This window comes from Argiope bruennichi, chromosome X1, assembly GCF_947563725.1.
Source record: "Argiope bruennichi chromosome X1, qqArgBrue1.1, whole genome shotgun sequence".
NCBI lineage: Eukaryota > Metazoa > Arthropoda > Arachnida > Araneae > Araneidae > Argiope > Argiope bruennichi.
Window position 1 is genome coordinate 107070186 of NC_079162.1, and position 18354 is coordinate 107088539.

An 18354-nucleotide genomic window follows, 5' to 3' on the forward strand; every position below is an offset into this window, starting at 1 on the left:
TATTTACTTTCCACAATCTCAGTCCAGAAAACAGAAAATGAATGTTTTAATAACACAGAGATTTAATTGAATAATAATTTATAAACCTCTACATCTGAACAAGAATATATCAACCCAAAAAATAAAAACCGCAAAAACGCATAAAACATTTTTCAGTAAATCAATAAACAGAACAGGTAAAATAATCATCATTCGCTTCAGTTCAAATAGTCATGATTATTTTACATGTGAATGAGTAAAAGAAAATGCATATACCTGGGATTTCCATTAAATTGTTCAGATAACTAATAATTTCATATTTTATTTAAAAGGATTTAAGCTAAAATGAACTAAACAGTATTCTTAAAAAGATTTCATGGTGCTACCGAATTCAAATATTTAAATGCTGAGGTGAGGGAGAATCTCAAAATTTAAATTCTTGATCCAATTAATTCATTAAAATTGGCATGGCATTTAATGAATATAAGCATACATTTAATGAATATGTATGTTTGAAGTATTTAATACTGCTTAAAACTGGAGAAAAACTAGCGGGAATATTGCTGTCATAAAAAATACTAAATAACGATTTTCTGCTTTTACATTTAATACAGACATGAAAACATTTGCTATACATAAAAGACTGCCATGTAGAATAATACAAAACAACTGAAAGCATAAGGCTTTCCTAAAAAAAAATTCTATTAATTAATTAACCATTAATTTGAACCCTTTCGATTTCCTTAATTTTTTAAAAATAAAATTTAAAAATAATTTTTCCAAATTGTTTTTAGATGCATTTCTAAAAAACATTTAAAAAAAAAGCCATAAAAAAAGAAAAATTTCCAAGCAAAACTGAACAACTAAAGTTTCATACCAAATGCATCTCATACATTTACCATGAATAAGCACAGCATTCAATTCAAAATGTGCAATCCATTAGAAAAATGAAAACAATTATGAATACAGCTTTCTTCGTACACACCATCATTTTCTTTAATCCATACATCTTCTTCCTCTTGCTGTAAAACTTCTAACCATTGCTGTTCTAATTCATTAATTTCTTCTCCAACTTTAACTTCATATTCAGCCTTAAATATAGAAATTTTAACATACAGATGTGTTTGCAACATTTTCAGGAACATTTAACATGAAGAAAAAAATCCTGTTTGGCGATGTATCCGCAAAATTCATCCTATATTTTTCATTTTGGTATATTTATCAGTTATTTATATAACAGATATTTTAAATGAAATCAGTAGCTTTCAAAACACGAATTTCGAAGCAGTAATGGGATTAAGGTAGTAGTTTAGAAAAAAAAAAAATCTTTCAGCTCTATTTTTAATAATTAATCTTAAAAGTAAAAGCAATTTTTCTTCCTTCCATATCTTTCATATTTGTAATGATTTGTTCATCTTTCCAAGTTCTTTAACCTTAACACAATATATACCTATAAGTAAAAATATTGATTATCTATGGTTAAGAAAAAATAAAAAGCAAAACCATTTTATTAACATATAAACTATGAAATATTCCTTTGGATTTTGTTAAGTTCTCATCCAATAAACGCACACACAAACAGTAAGAAAACAATTAAATGATCAACCAGTGGATGGTTTTAATCAATAAAGGAATTATATATTTTTGCTTGCCGCCTTTGTCGAAGCGTTCTTCGCAAAAACACATTAATTTGAAAGCAAATTGGCTATTGCAAGAGAATGTCACCACACACACAACACACACACAAACTATTCCCCCCTAAGCTATTTTCAAGATACACAGTTTACTTGGTCATTTCATCTGTGCAGAAAATCTCAGCTAGAGCATTACATAGAGAATGGCCAGATGACACCAAATTAAATACAGATATAAAGCAAAGGAATTTTCATTGGATTGCTTGACTGTAGAATTTTCAAAGAATTAAGTGAATTAGATGGAATGAGAATAAAAAAACTCGAAACTTTGGATAAGAAATAAAGAGTAGAATTAAATGAATTGAACAACAAATGAATACAAACAAATTTTGAAAAAAAAAAAAAAAATAACTTTAGAAATTTCTCCTGCGTTGCTCTTAAATTTTGAATGAAAAATAATTTACTCTTTATAATCACTGAAATTTTTCTGTCTAAGAATATGTCATCTCAATAAATGAATCTTAATGTCATTTCAAATGTTTTTACCTCTTATAATTTCATCCACTTGTACGCTTATGACAACGTATTTTTGCACAAAATTATTTAATAAAGCATCAAACAATTGTCTATCCCATTAAATATATTTAAATGCACTTAAAATCAAAATCTGAATTCAAACATATTTTATAACCAAAACAACTGCTCTAAATTAAAAGGAGCTCATTCTTTCAATAAAATCTTATTAAAGTAAAGTTAAAATTTTATTAAGTAAGTTAAATCTTATCTTAAAGTATATTTCTTAAATTCTAAAAATTTCAGGAGGTCAGATGCAAATTCATATCTTTCAAGAAAACATAGCCTACTTATCTATCAGGTAGTTGGCAAGTTTTGCTACTCATATTGATGAAATTAAAAGTCAGCAATATACTTTTATATTTAATATGAAAGCATCTGCCTGTATTAAATTGCTACAAATATTATTATTACTGTATGGAACTGAACAGCTTTCCTTGTCCCCTCCATCTTTTCAAACTGAGCATTTCAATTTAGAATTTTTTCATTGTTTTGCTAATAATTTTTTGGGCTATATTTCTCATGCTTTGAAATATAGTGAAAGTGGAAGGGGATGCAGATTAATTTTAAACAATGAGTTGCTCTTTATGTTATAAATGTTAAACACTTAAACGTTCTTGTATGCTAAATACAACGAAAAATGCTCAGTTCAAATGACTGGACAATTCACTACTTTTAAACTATATAAAAACAAGGAAACTGAAGAAAGTTTTTAATATTAAGAACTCAGATGACGATGCAATTTCTTTTTTGTTGTTTTATTGTATAAGTCTCAATTTATATGTATTAAACAAAAATCAAATCAATAAAAATTGGCATAGCATTTTTCAGCAAGATCAGTGACTCAGATTAAAAAATTCACAGATAATAAAGTAGCTAATTTTATTGGTGTGAACCAGCGAATACATTTAACTAAACTAGCAAAAAGCACAGCGATGAATAATAAAATTATATCAACATATCTATAAACCAAAGAGATATTAGAATGAAAAATACATAGTTTTCAAACATGAAGACTTTATTTAAACAAGAAGGGTATAAATTTTGATTCTATAGCAAACATTAAAAATATAAAATATTCCTTTATTTCAGAAAAAAAAAAAAAAAAAAAACTGTTAGAATATTGAAATCAGTATATTCTATCGAAATTAAAGACATAGTCCTCCACCCCAAAAAATATCCTTATAAACTACTCCAAAAATATCCCTGAATTAGAAAATTTTAATTTTTCATAAATGTGAATCTCACACTAATAGAAAGTTTAAATTCACTTTTATTCTATAATAAGAACATGCTCTTATTATAAATAATAGTGCAAAAGCACCTTTTTAAACAAAAGAATGAAAACATTTAAGAAATTACCAAAGCAAGAGTTTAGTTTAGTTTAGTTATATTAACGGCCCATTGTAAAGCAACACTAGGGCTGTTTTGGGACGAACCTCGTAATTTTGAACCGCGGTCAGATGACGAGGACGATACCTGAGCTGGCACCCCCTCCCCACACCACACCACACCAGCGGGAGGACGTTTGGTACGACAGATTTAACGTGCAACAGACCCCTTTACACGACGGTTCTTCGGTGGAATTGGGTCTAGAACCTGAAACCCTACGGCTCACAAGCCGAGAACTTACCACCAGGCCACCACAGCCTTTACCAACGCAAGAAAAACAGTATATCAAATAAGAATAGTCAAAATAGCAAAATCGTAACTCTTTAAATATCACGAAAAAGACGAAGATGTAAACTCGCTATTCTTTCAACAAAAATAATCTTTACTTTTAACCTATTGATTTTCAATAATTATATACTTTTGACTAGGCTCACTGATTACAACTACAAGTAAGAATATCAACAAAATTCTAGAAAATCATTGATAAGAAGGGAAAAAAATTATTATGCTAAAAAGTTTAATTCAAAGTAACACGAAAAATTATTTTACTCTGAATTTCTTTTATGTTTATCTTTTAAACTTCAACAAAACAGAATCTTATACATTTTAAGTAAATACCAGCTTTTGTATTATTGGTAATGGGGAAAAAATGAAAATTAATAATACAACAGGAGGGGGGGGGGGTGATCTGCCTTTCTCATGTAAAATATTTAATTATTTTAATATGAAAATTCTTTTTACGAAAATTATATGTTTGTGTGCGATTGTGCACCATATACTTATCCTAGTTAATCTACTATAAACCTCATGTAAATAATATTTGAGTATCATGCAGTATTTTTGTAATTTTTCATAAAAGTACTTAGAAATATTTAGACAGCTAAACTTTAAAAAACAGAAATTTCAACATGGTATAAATACAGAAAATGAGAGGAAACTTTTTAAATAATTTTGAACAGAAAATTTAAAACAAGATTTGTTTTTCTCTCCTCAGTTATTATGAGCTTCGAAAATTTTAGGTGGGCATTATTAACCTAAACATTTAAAACTTCAGATAGATCAGACTTAAATCTGAGAAAGTTTATCAATTGAAGAATTTACTAACAATTAAATATTAACAATAAATTACAAAAACTAATTTCTTAAAATTATTATAAAATACTTGAATTTACATCCCAAAATCTAATGTTATGGAAATTTTCAAACAGAATTCGTTAAGACTAATGAGTTTTCATATTTTTAAATAATCTGAAAAGATATTCTTCAAACCTGGAAAAACATGATAATATTTGAAGAAACTGGAAGCTAAACTAACTAAAATAATAAATTATTCAAATTGAAATTCTTATCAATAAATAAATGCCCTTAAAAATCATCATTTTATGGAAGAAAACACAGTAATTTGAATATGGCTAGATTAAGTCAATCTAGAATACTAGGAAAGTGCTTAAATTGGGTCTAATTTCATTATTTGAAAACAAAGATGCATTTTATTTATTTATTTTTAGCAATTTCTTCAGAAAGAAAGTTTTATAGATTGCAATAAAAAATGAAAATAAACCTCGTATTATAATGCAAACACAGCATATCTTTTTCAAATCAGTTAAAACTACCAAACATATTCATGCATTTTTAAATGTGCAAAAAAGTTATTTTTGCAAAATAAGAAAGAATATACTTGCAGTTTCTTTCAATGATTAAAATTCTTTCAATATTCAAAGATTATATATTTTATATACTTAGGGAAAGATCAGACTGTGTATAATGGATTTCTTCATTTTTTTAATTTTTTTTTTTTATTTATTTATTTTTGCACTAGCATTAAGGCTATATTGAGTTATACCGTTTTCACTGCTTCAATTCCTTTTAGCAGATATTTTAACAGGAATTGTCAAAAATAATTTCCCGGACCTTTTCCTGATTTATAGCTACCAATTATATTAGCTTCCTGGCTTTCTCACTAATCAGAATCACATTTGTGCAAAAACTTTATTAAAAACACATTTAAAAATTATTTCATAGTGAAAAATATTTTTTATGAAATTTAATTTTAAAAAAGCAGAATGAGCATGTTAAAAATAGTATATTACATTTCTTAAATGTAAAAAAATATTGGAATTTTAATAAAATACTTTGCTTCTAACACTTCATAAAAATTTTAAGAAACATTAAAACTACTCTTTGAAATGAAAGTTATAATAACAGTAAAGGTTGTGATTTTTGCTAAAAATTTTAAAACAGTTCAACTAATTAGAGCTCTTTGAGGAATTTGTTGAAGCATAAATATAAAAAATAGTATGATTATATGTATATAATAATATATATATATATATATTTAGCAAAGATTTAAACAACGGAAACTGTCAAAATAACACTTGAAATGTTTTTCCTTTAACAAATCACAAATTACACAAATCAAAAACTTATGCGTTTAGAGATGAATATAAAAGTGTATTCACTATTACAAATAATGTTAAACATAAGGTACTAACTTACAGATAATAACTCCAGTAACAAATAACAACTGCTTGTCTATACACTTAAAATCCAAAAAATTATAAATAGTAATAATTAAGTTGAACATTGGAATATCAATTATTAAAATAACAATGAAAACAATTGGTTTAGAACAACCAGTACTGCTTTAAGAAAATTAAAAAGTTTTAAAAGCTTCTTTTGCAAAATTTTGAAGCCTGCAATTCTTTTCTTGACGCTTAAACTCTCTTTTCATGCTGCCGCAAGAATTATTATTATTATTTGTTTTTAATTCTTTAAATTGATATTCTGCTTTTCTTTGTCTCTTCAAATTTTCGCTTAGTTCCATTCCTTCCTTTCGTTTCTTTTCTTTATACTCTTCATATTTGGTTTGTGAATTCTTCGCACTTAAAAATCAATTTTTTGACACTTAAAATTACGCATTCCATCATTTTTGTTTGAAAGTTGTCATAAACCATTCTTCTTGCAATTAATGCTTGTTCTTTCATGTTTTCAAGACAATATTCATTGAAAATTCTCTCTCTACATCACAGTTGCCATGGAAAAGTACTGTCATTTTTAACACTGATTTAGTATCTTTACAAGGTTGCAAGTACAGGTCGGACAAAAATTATTACTCCTTTACCCCTTTGAAAAATGAAAACCTATCTTTCCGTAAGTTTCATCAGGGCTGTTGTTAGCCATATTCATCAGTTTATTTCCCTCCTTATTCAAAAGAAATTCCAAAGAGTCACCCTACGTTTGAAAGAAAGCTGTCCGGAGTTGCTGTTACTATAATCGTTTAGTGACATTAGGCTTCGGATACACAAAAAGGATTGCGCGAAATCGCCAATTGCACGTATGCTTGGTGTGATATATTCTTAAAGGCAATTTTCCCTGCTTTTCAGATATTTTTATGAATTTCCTCAACCATCCCAGATCAATAAAATTCCCTGACTTTTTCCTGAGATCCCTGATTACCCGGTTCTGTCGTCGTATAGTTTAACTTTCCAGAATTGAACCACTAAAAAACATACTACTATTAATGATGCATTTTACTGATAGTTATTAACATTGTCAGTAAACTGCATCATGTAATGTGGGCTAGAGTTATAATACAAAAAAGAAAAAGCAATTTCTAGCTAAAACAATTTTAAAAGTTAAAAGCATTGTTGTTAAAAGCTATGTCTTCATCATACAAGATAATGGAAAATATGCATCTCCGAGATATACACTGAGAAAATCTACAATTCTGAAAGACATAATAAAAGCTTTTATATCAAAATTAAATTTCTTAAAATGTCAGATAGTTCCTTTTTTTGGGAAGAGGTCTTTCAATGAGAAACTCAACTATTTCATAAACATTTCATATCTGCCTAACAGCTCTCTAAATAAGCTATAATTAGCAAAACAGAACAATCCTATCTGAAATAACAATTGCTATCATTAATGGTAAGCAATTCGTCAATTGAAAAAAAGAATTTTATTTTCAAGACCAAAAACAGATTCAAAATACATAAAAAAAAGAGAAAAAAACAAACGTCCTGCACAGTTTTCTTCATTATTATTATTTTACTAAATCTTCTTTAAACCCTATAAACAGAAGAAAACAAAACGAAGATGTTTTGAGTAAGATATTAAAAATCAATACCTTAATGTCAGCTTTTAAAGTGCCATATCATAAATAATGAATAAAATCAATCAAATTATTAAAGAAACCATTTATATACAATTGTAATTGGTTTCAAGTCTAATATTCAGAAATTAAACAAATTTAAAATGTTGTGTTCATAAATTATTATTGAACGGCAAGATGATTTTGTTAATTATTTATTATCGTAAAAATACCTCAGATGGTTTAAATGGAATATTTTCCAATGTCTGGGAAGGCCAAGGTCCAATAGATGTAGGTACAGTGCCACCAATTTTCAAATCATATTTCTGCTTATATGGATGTTCAGAGTATCGAGCACCATCCTATATAAAAAGCCAATTTACATAAACATTAAAATAACACCATAAACATCAGATTTTATAACATCAGATACATAACATAAATGATACATATCAATCCATGAACACCAGATACATAATTTATTTTAATGTATAATATAAGATGCAATTAAATGTTCTAAAGATAAAACAACGTTATCAACATGCCTTCTCAAATGAAAAGCAACACAATCAAATTGGTTTATTATTTAATAAGCTAGGCATATACATGCAATTCCTTCCTTGACAAAACAGTACAGTCAGGCTGTTGTGTGCCGATTTATTACATTACAACTAAGCTCTTCAGTCGTCAGGGGAGCACATATAAGGGAATTTTAATCGTTCAACCGCTATACAGAAGAGCATGCTCATTGCATGTTCATGCCATGTACGTCCCAGGAAATTCAGAATTTTCCCTCCCTTTTTACATGTTTCAAATTTTATCTGCTGAAAATTAATCAGATTCTTTTCTACCTAATGATTTGCCATGTAGTTTAATTTTAATCTTTGGACTGAATGATTAGCTTGTATTTTCAGTTATAATTAAATGCCTTAATGGTTATCAATAGCAATTGGCGAGTTCAATATATACGAATATAAGTCAAATTTATTTGATTAACCAAATGATAAAACTGAAATTCGAGAAAAAGTGTATTTCTGAATAGATTTTGTTAATTTAATACTTTCGCGTCTTGTGCCCTCGGTGATCGCCAAAAAGTATATTTAACGCCTTTAATTCATCTGGAATTTACAGCCACACAACGTATTTAATTTTAAAAAAATTCTCACGTTTCAAAGACTTTGAATGCGTTAGATGTGTAATCTACATAAGTAAGTTTCTTACTTATTATCATTATTTTTGAATTATTAAAATTTTAAAAATTAAATAATTCTTACTTTAATTTTCAAAATTACTTGCTGTTTGTTTGTTAATTATATATCATTTGTTAAAAGTCCTAAATATTATAAATAAATCTTTACAGAAGTTTTAAGCATAAAAATTTTCATTCTGTCCCATCATACTTCTTTTTAGAACAAATCTTTTTAATTCGCATTTTTAGACAAATCAGCGTTTCATTATAGTTCCATCAGCTTCAAATGAAAGAAAGTTTACATCTGTAATATGTACTCAGCTCAAATTACTTTGTGAGACATTTATTCAAACCTGCCTTTCTTCTTTAAATAAATGTTTCTAACAAATTCTGAATAATCAAAAAAGAAAAAGAGAAAATAGCATATAATGGAACTGCAATTCTTGAAGAAAAGTCGACGAAAAAAGAAAAAAATGAAATGATGAATGACAACATTAGCATGAATGTTCAGCGTTGAATAAAACCTATTATTTTTATTTCATAATTCAATATATAATAATAAAATTATTTTCGATCGGAGTTTTGACTCAGGAAATGTTACATAGAAAATAATAACTATTAAACATATGTACTCAAAAGTAATTTTGTTAAGTAAAAGCAAATAACCTTTTTTAGTATAAAACGAATATTTATGCTCTTCAGAACATATTTTTATAACAATTTAGATATGCGGATTCCCAATATAAAGTTAAAATTACTGAACTAAAAATTATTAACAAAAATTTATTAAACTAACTGAAATTGCAAAATATAACTATATATAATATAACTACTAATAATTTATTATTCATAATATTGGAGAAACATTAAAAATATCTAAAATAATCAGTCTTAATACAAATAAAAGTCAATGTGGCTATGTACTATGTATATATTTTCCACATCTCCGAAGCAACGGCGCCGAATTCAACTAGACTTTGCACATTTATTGTTTACAATAAAAGAAAGAATACTGCCAACTTTTCGAAGTACAGAAGTTAATTAAATATTCAATTAATTAGAAACTAATTGAAATTTTGCCGTTTTTCTGCAATAACTTCGGAGCACTTACAAGAAATATTTTACTACCAGGGTAAAACTTAAAATTTTACCTTTTCCATGATACAAATTCTTTTATGTAATTTTTTTCCCCTTCAACTGATATTAATCCTTATAAAATTTAACACAGATGATTCTAAAATACGGTAACAGTAGGATTCAGATATATTCTACCACTGTTTTTGAAATTTATTTCTTATCTTTTGTCGTTTTTAATTGGTTAACGTAATTCTTTAGCAGTGTTTAAAAAATAGGAAATGAAGAACTGAGATAACTCATTTTCAAACGATTACAAGAGGTGAAAGCCCAAGGGTTGTCAATAACTGATGTGGTGTTGCAAACGGATTGTTTACATCATGATAACTTATACAAAATTAGTTTTTACATGAACAATATTATAAATGGACGTATTTTAATTCAAGCAATGCCAAGCTGTAAACTAGTATTTTATAAAACTTTGTCTGATAAACTATTCACACCAATTTCAGAGCTCCTGTCTTAATTTTCAGTTACTAATGAAAAGCAGAGAATGCCTCTTATATGGATATATGCGTGCGTCTGTAGAAACGAATTACTTTGAGCCCAAGTCTGATAGAAGTCCGACCTTTTTATCAAAAGACAATTAGTATGGTCTTTTGATGGTTTAAGCGGACAAGATGTCGGAGTATGCGCTTAACACCTTGCCCTTATACACCAACATTTCTTAACCATTGTTTACTTGCGTACTCCCTTTGAACTATGATCACTACTTGGTTTAAAGTACAGCTCCATTATGAATAACTACAAACATCTACATATTGATACAGAAATAATATTAAAATATAAAGATACTTTTGTTTTGACTAATTGTGCAAAAATGGTGTATATTGGTATATATGTAATTAGTTTTTTTCTTTAAACCTTTTTTCATCATTATGAGGAAATAGCCCTTCTCTCAATTATTAAAATTTCTTTTTCAAACCCGTGACGAGAGCATCGGAACGTACCGACTAGGAAGGCATAAAGAGAGTGCGTAAAAGTATTTTTAACTTGTACAGTTTCAAAAAAGAATTTACTGATACCGCATTTTGATCAATATACGAAAATAAACGTTTGCACAATTCAGAAATTAACCTGAAGCCTTATCCCTGAGGATATACATACCACAGAGTATGCATGCCACCCTCAGGTATGAAAAATGCTACCAGAAACTGCAACAAAATTCCCTGACTTTACCCTGATTAAATTTGCAAATAATAATAATAGTTGCCTGCTTTATCCTTACCAAAAATCATATACGTGTACAATATATATTAATAAAAACAATTTGACAAAGTATTTTATAATATATATATATATATATATATATATTCATGAAAAAAAACTTTTTTTAAGGAATGAACATTTTAAAAAACTATTAAAATAGTATTTTACATTTCTTATATGGAAAAAAATACTGGAATTTTTAACAAAATACTTTTCTTCTAAGACTGCATAAGAATTCTAAGAAATATTAAAACTACTTTTTGCAATACAAGAGAATTATGTTAACATAAAAGGTTATTAACAAATAAAAAATTACTTCCTCTGATCAAAAACATAAGCTTTTATAAATGAATAAACTTTTTTTTAATTCCTGTCATTATTAATTCTAGATGTAAGATAGTAAATTAAAGGTAATAACTGAAGTAATAAATAACAAATGCTTGCCTATTACAATTAAAATGCAAAAAATTATAAATAATAATTAGTTATTAATTTCAAAATTAAAATATCAATTATTAGAGAATTAATAAAAAAAAAAAAAACATTGTCTCTTTTTAAGTGAATTGAAAAGTTTTTCCAAACTTTTGAGGTTTGCAATTTCTTTTTCAAATCGTACACTTTTCTTTTATGTTGCCTCCAGATTTTTTTTTTTTTTTTTTTAAATTTTTTTATCCCACTTCCTAAATTTTCGCCTAATTCATTTTCCTCCTTTCGTTTCTTCTTTTTATATTCTTCATATTTGGTTGGTGAATTCCTTACACATAAAATTGACTGTTTTGGCATTTCAAAATTACTTATTCCACTATTTGCTTGAATGTCATCATAAACTACTCGTCTTGCAAAGAATGTTTATTGTTTCATATTCTCCCATATCCAATCTTTATTGATCGAAAATCCTGACTTTAATTTTGTTGCCATGAAAAAGTATCATTACCATCTTTAACAATGATATAGATCATCGCCAGGTTTTTAATTGAGCGCAAGTCAAATCAAATTTATTCACTTCTGTTCTTGAAAAGTGAAAATCGATCTTTCCGAAATTTTCATTATGGCTGCTGTTAACGACATCCTTCAGTTTATCACTTTTCTTATCATTAAAAATTTCAAAAAGTCGCCGAACCCTTGAAAGAAACTGTCCCTTGTTGCGCTTACTATGATCATTTCGGCAGCATTAGGCCTCCGCTAATGATAGCGAGAAATCGCCATTCTGGGGCATGTTTGTCATGAAATACTCTCATCCAAAATTTTCCCTGATATTTCTACGAATTTCCTTGATTTCCTGGTTCTGTCGCCAAACTGCATATTCTTCCAACATCCAACTAATTAAAATGACTATAAAAACCGCATGCTTACTTTTGGTCTCAAGTTTTTAAAAAATATTTTTAAATTATGAGTCAGAATTTTTCTTAAACAGGGCTTTTAAAATACAAGCACATTTTTTAACAAATCCAAAAACTCAAACAGTAGAATAAGATAGGCATAAAAGTAATCTTATAAAAAATTTCCCGACTGATATGAAATTGGGAGCAAACTAACATTTTACTTCTACATTCAAAACATTAGCTTTTAATATGAATAAACGCCAAAATCAAATAATAATGCTCACATAGAAAAATCTAAAGAATATATAATCCATTTTCCTATCATATATTTAAAACTCTTAGCAACGTATTAAAAATTTAAAGATACAAAAATATTGCAGTCACAAGTTAAGTAAAAAACAAAATTTTAACTACATCACTCAAAAATGGGATGAAATAAAACTGCTGCACTAAAATGGAATTTTGATAAAGTGATATCAATTTAACATGACTTTTTTTAACATAACAAGCTCGCATAAATACTTTCTTGAGCTATTTGAAAAAAGAATTCTTACTTTTTAAAAAATTATTTGCATACATACTCACCAGGCAAGCAGGTGAATGTTATGATTATATTCAAATTTGTTCAGGTAAGCAGAAAGAAATAATTCAAAAATAATGGCATGCAAACAACAATGATTTGTTAAAAACACAATTATTCTGAGAATCTACTTTTCAATCGCATTTTAGATAATTTCTCTTTAGACTTTAACATACATAACTGAAAAAGATTCTAGAGAGAGAAAAAAAAATGAGAAACAATCAAAAGGAATAACAAAAAACAGTAAAAAGAAAAGGCCACCTCAATACTACCGAAAATAACTTTTTAAAATAATCAGAAATTTAAAGAGGTACATGTCTTTGATTTCGATCTTCTAATAGCTCATAAACTAAGAAAGGACGTTACAAAACAATATAAGCACATTATATAGGCAAATAATGCAATTACAATGGAAAATTCCATATAAGTGTTGTAACACATAACTCAATGTATCCATTTGTTTAAAATGGCATGATACGATTTTAATCAAGCATGTCATATTTTAAAACGACTAATAAATATCAATTACTAAAATTTATTAATTAATACTCAATTATTATGAATAATATGGTGAATGAATGAATAAGCTAGTCAGGGGAAAAAAAACTATACTCATTATAAAATATAAACCCAGTTCTCAAATACAATAATGAAACTTTCTAATTAGATTTTTAAAAAACTAATTAAACAAGCATGCATAAGTATTATAGGTTTATTATTTGAATTTTCTGCATTACATACTTTTAAAATATTCATTTCTTTTTCCTCAATTGTTTTCTCAACTTCCCACAATTCTTCTTTCAAAAGCTGCGTATTTAATTCCTCTGCTTGAACTTCCATCTAAAGATAATAAAAATTATCCACATCAAATTGGAAATTAACAACAACAAAACATTTCAAGCCAAATCACATCATAGTTGGAAGAATATTATACATACGGGCATTTTTAGAGAAATCTAACAAATTTCATACAATTTTTCTTACAAAAATTTTCTTTTAATAAAATATCATAGTTAATTTTTTACTAACCACAAATATAAGGTAGTCATAAAACACAAAATATTCAGAACACTTAACTTAAATATGTATAAGGCTATATATAACTTTTAAATTTGTAACAGAATTTAGCACAAAAGAAGTTGACTTCAGAGGATGCTTATAAGGGAGTTTTAAAGAAGATATCTGCAGAATGTTATCAAATAAAAATATTATCAAATTTTAGAAGAATTTGAGAGCATTCTTTTCTTCTACAAATGTTAATTAGTGTCAATTGAGAAGGTATTAAAAAAAAAGTTGGAAGACAAAAATCAAAAACTGCATTACTAGTACTTCTTCTATTTTAAATAGCTTTCACAGTTATTAAAAAAATGTTGAAATTTTTTTTAAAAAATAGAACTTGTTATTTTAGCCAAAATTGGATCTAATTAATCTGCTCTAGAATTAACAGCATATCTATCACTTACAATTGCCTTTAGAATGAGGGATATTTAATTTAGATGAGATAAATGAACGATCTGATGATCCATAAACTTTTTCAAGATTTATTATTACAAAAAATATTGAAAGATTTCACATATTCTTTATGTCAAGAAGTAAAATGATTTTAAATATTGTGTCATATTATATTTGAAATCAGTACTTCTGAAGTTTCCAATTTTTTAAATAAATAAATCCAGATGGCAACATTCTATTTGTTTTGAGGGTGAAACATCATCTAATGGATACGGCACACTTTAAGTTTGAAGAAACATATAAAATAACTGCTTCAAGATGTTATTAAAGTCTGATGGAATTTATCTCTAAAATTCATAGAAACAGAATTACATCGTCGTTCAACTGTGAAGGGGTCTAGTAGAATTTTTTTCATACCTCCAGTTAACTCTCTTAGATCAGTCTTACAGATTTAGCAGCCTTTGAAAATGTAGTATTTCTTCATTACAAACACTAGCTATACATGAATCAGACTCAAGATAAAAATAACTTACATTTCACGAATCAATTACACAAATGATTTGTCACAAGTGAAAACTTTTATTTGATAGCCATTGAAAGCGTTTCTAAAATTTTGGAGAGTAAAATTTCCAAAGGTAAACATTACATACGTCTCATTACAAGTTTCATAAAAAATTACTAACCACTTAAGCAACACAATTCGGCAAAAGCATTTTTTAAACAATTAATAGTGGAAATTAATTAGTGAACAACTTTTCAATTTGTTTTAAAACGAAATTATTATTGCAATTATTCTGGCTTCAGTAAACAGATTAAATTTTTTGAAATATTAGATAAATGGTAAATGGTATTTCTGAAATATAACTTCGACATTGTTTCATAAAATTATCTTCAGTAAAAACTTCATAACTTGCTGTTTCACAAATACATTAAATTACTAAAGCTTTAATCAATATGATTTAAAACAATAAATATTTTATAAGTTTGAAAAATTACAATTAACAAATTCTTAGTTTCTATTCAAGACAATTTATTGCATATGATTTTTTTCATGTACAATCCATATAAAAAAAAAATGAAAAATACTATTAAGTTAACATTTTCTTTCTTTTTTTCTTTAAATTCCATCAGATTATGATATTTACAAAGGAAAATCTTACTTGATAAAGATTACCATCAATGCATTCTTCTGTAGGTTTGAATCCTTCTGTTAATTCAGCATTACTTATTCTGAAATGTTATGAAGGCAAAATTAGAAGAAACGAAGGTAAAGAGTTAAAAAAAAAAAATCAGAAGAAACAAATTAGATGCCAATAAAAATGTAAAATTATGCTGTTCTAGTATTGGAACAATGTTTTATTAATAATATAATTACTGGAGCATTTTATTATAAAATCAATGCAATATACATCTGCAAGAAACTACTGAAACACACAAAACAAAAGTTAGATAAATATTTATATAAAAGATTAAAGTCCATATTATATATATGTGTGTGTGTGTGTCAGCATTATTTTATGTAAAGCAGAATGTAGTTTTGAAGACAGTGAAGAAACTTTCAATTTTGTGACGTCGTTTTTTTCATCTTGGGAAAGCAGGCATTATGTACGAGCAATGAGCACACACACAACACAGAACGACACAGAGAGAAATGAGGAAAAAGCACTTAAACATTTTATCCCTGGTCTTATATAACCTGAAATATGGATAAAGAAAATATTTCTTTACAGCTCTAATATATTATTAAGATTTCGATAGGGATTTTTGCTACACATGTCGACGAGGTAAGAGAAACACAGGGATCTTTTTAAAAAGAATTTGTCTCTTCAGCGGTATTTTGTCCCTTCACGTGGAGTGTGGGAAAGTTAGGCTTTTAGCCGATTCAGCAATTTTACAATGCTCTCTTGAATTAATTAAGTAGAGTAAGAGGAATTGGATCACGAAGTAAGAGAATATTTTAGAATGAAGTTACTATAGGCTAAATGAAGATAAAACCTTGGAAATTTATTAAATTGAAATTAAAGTTTAAAATATCATTACACACACACATATATACAAATAAATAAATAATTGTATGCTAGAATACAATTACATGAACCAATGGAAATATATACTGTATTATTCAATTTCAATATTTTATTAAAGTTAAAGACAATATTTCATGCGAATACTCTTTTTATTGAAAATTAATTTTAAACAAGTTTTACTAATGTTCTAAAACCTTTGAAATCCTACAGTGCATAACTAATTTACTATCTCAGTCACAGTTACACACTTTTCATAACCAGAAGGCAAAAATCTCACATTAATATAACACAGATGTGGCATTAAAAGCCTCAAAATTAATTTCTCATCATCATATAAACAGGAGTGTCTATACTATTTTAAAGTATTTGCCAGAAGTAAAAATAAATAAATCAAATACCACTTTTATTATGTGTGAATCACTAATAAACAGTAAAGCGAACGAATTGCAGAAATAATACATCTATTTTCATTTTAGAAAACCTTAGAAAACTATATTAATACTGCAAGCTAGCTTTTCCCTTTTTCCCCCATCCAGACTTTTTTAATGCCTATTCTTTAAAATGGCACTGTCTACAATTAATTCTTTCTGAAAATCAAAGATAAATCAATAAAATAAGACAAAAGCCTAAATACGGTTAAGGAACTGTTTTAATTTCTTTTTATTAGTAACGATTATTCCAATAAGAAAATATCTCTTTGGACGAGTCCGATTTGTTACCTACGGAATGCATATGTGTATAATATTATTTTGCTGGTAAAAGAAAGCAGGCGATGACTTCTTTAACTGACATGTTTGTCTTCATTATATTATAAAAAATGCTTCATTTTTAAATTCCTTAAAACATTCTTTGCTAAATCGATGTCTAAGCAGTAATGCAGTTCAAATAGGATGGGAAAAAAACAGGAAAAAGGTAAAGTAGGCTTTGGAGAGCCAGACTTCACATATTTCAAAAGTAAATTTCTCCTAAATTTTAGTCAAGTTACCATTGATAAAACTTGCGCAATTCAGAAGTAAAACTGAAATTCAAGTGAAAAGAAAATATTTATTTTAAGAATGCAGAAAAACTGAAATTATTATACACATACACACATATCTGAAAATTATCATGCAGGAATGAAATACAATATACAGCCTTGTATTAAATCCAACACATGCGAGGTAGATTTTCCTTTCAGAACTATCAGAAGTTAATATGATGCTCCTGACACTTCGAAATTTTATATGTTTCAAAATTGAAGTTAAGATGTGGTAATTATAAAAAGACTTCCGTTTCTCATTCCTTAAATGGCAGCATGACGTTCATAAACGCCACCAAGAGGTAGCATTAATTTCAAATCTTTCTCATTGATTATTTTTTTTAATTACCATGTGAAAAAGAAATCAAGTTCAATATGGAGAAGCAGATACTTCCAGGGCGTGGGCTATTATAATCCAATAGAAGGATGGAGTTTCTTCCTCACCCCAGTATATAATCAAAATACATAAACATTTTCTTTTAATTTTTTGGAACAAACAGAGTTAAAGGCAAAGCTTTCCTTTCATATATTTTTCATTTACTTAAGTTACTTACATTACTTCAAATACTTCATTTAAATTTTTATAGTAAATCATGTAAGCAAATTATTTATAATCACAAAGTAAAAAGTATTTTATAGATTTTTAATCCAATAGGTTGATGAATGAATACTCATATATACTAGTAAATACTTGTAAATATCCAAATATTATTTGGTAGTATATATATACTTCCAAATAATAATTGGTTTTATTC

General features: G+C 27.1%; 1 protein-coding gene across 1 annotated transcript in view; it reads right to left on the reverse strand.

Annotated features, from left to right (window-relative positions):
- LOC129958271 (roquin-1-like) overlaps positions 1 to 18354 on the reverse strand; it is a 116855-nt gene that overhangs the window by 24903 nt on the left and 73598 nt on the right. Inside the window, exons 16-18 of the mRNA XM_056070603.1 lie at positions 15715 to 15784; positions 13844 to 13942; positions 7902 to 8030 (exon numbers count right to left, since the gene is read on the reverse strand). Of these exons, the coding sequence (XP_055926578.1) occupies positions 7902 to 8030; positions 13844 to 13942; positions 15715 to 15784 (298 nt within the window). The remainder of the gene's footprint in view (positions 1 to 7901; positions 8031 to 13843; positions 13943 to 15714; positions 15785 to 18354) is intronic.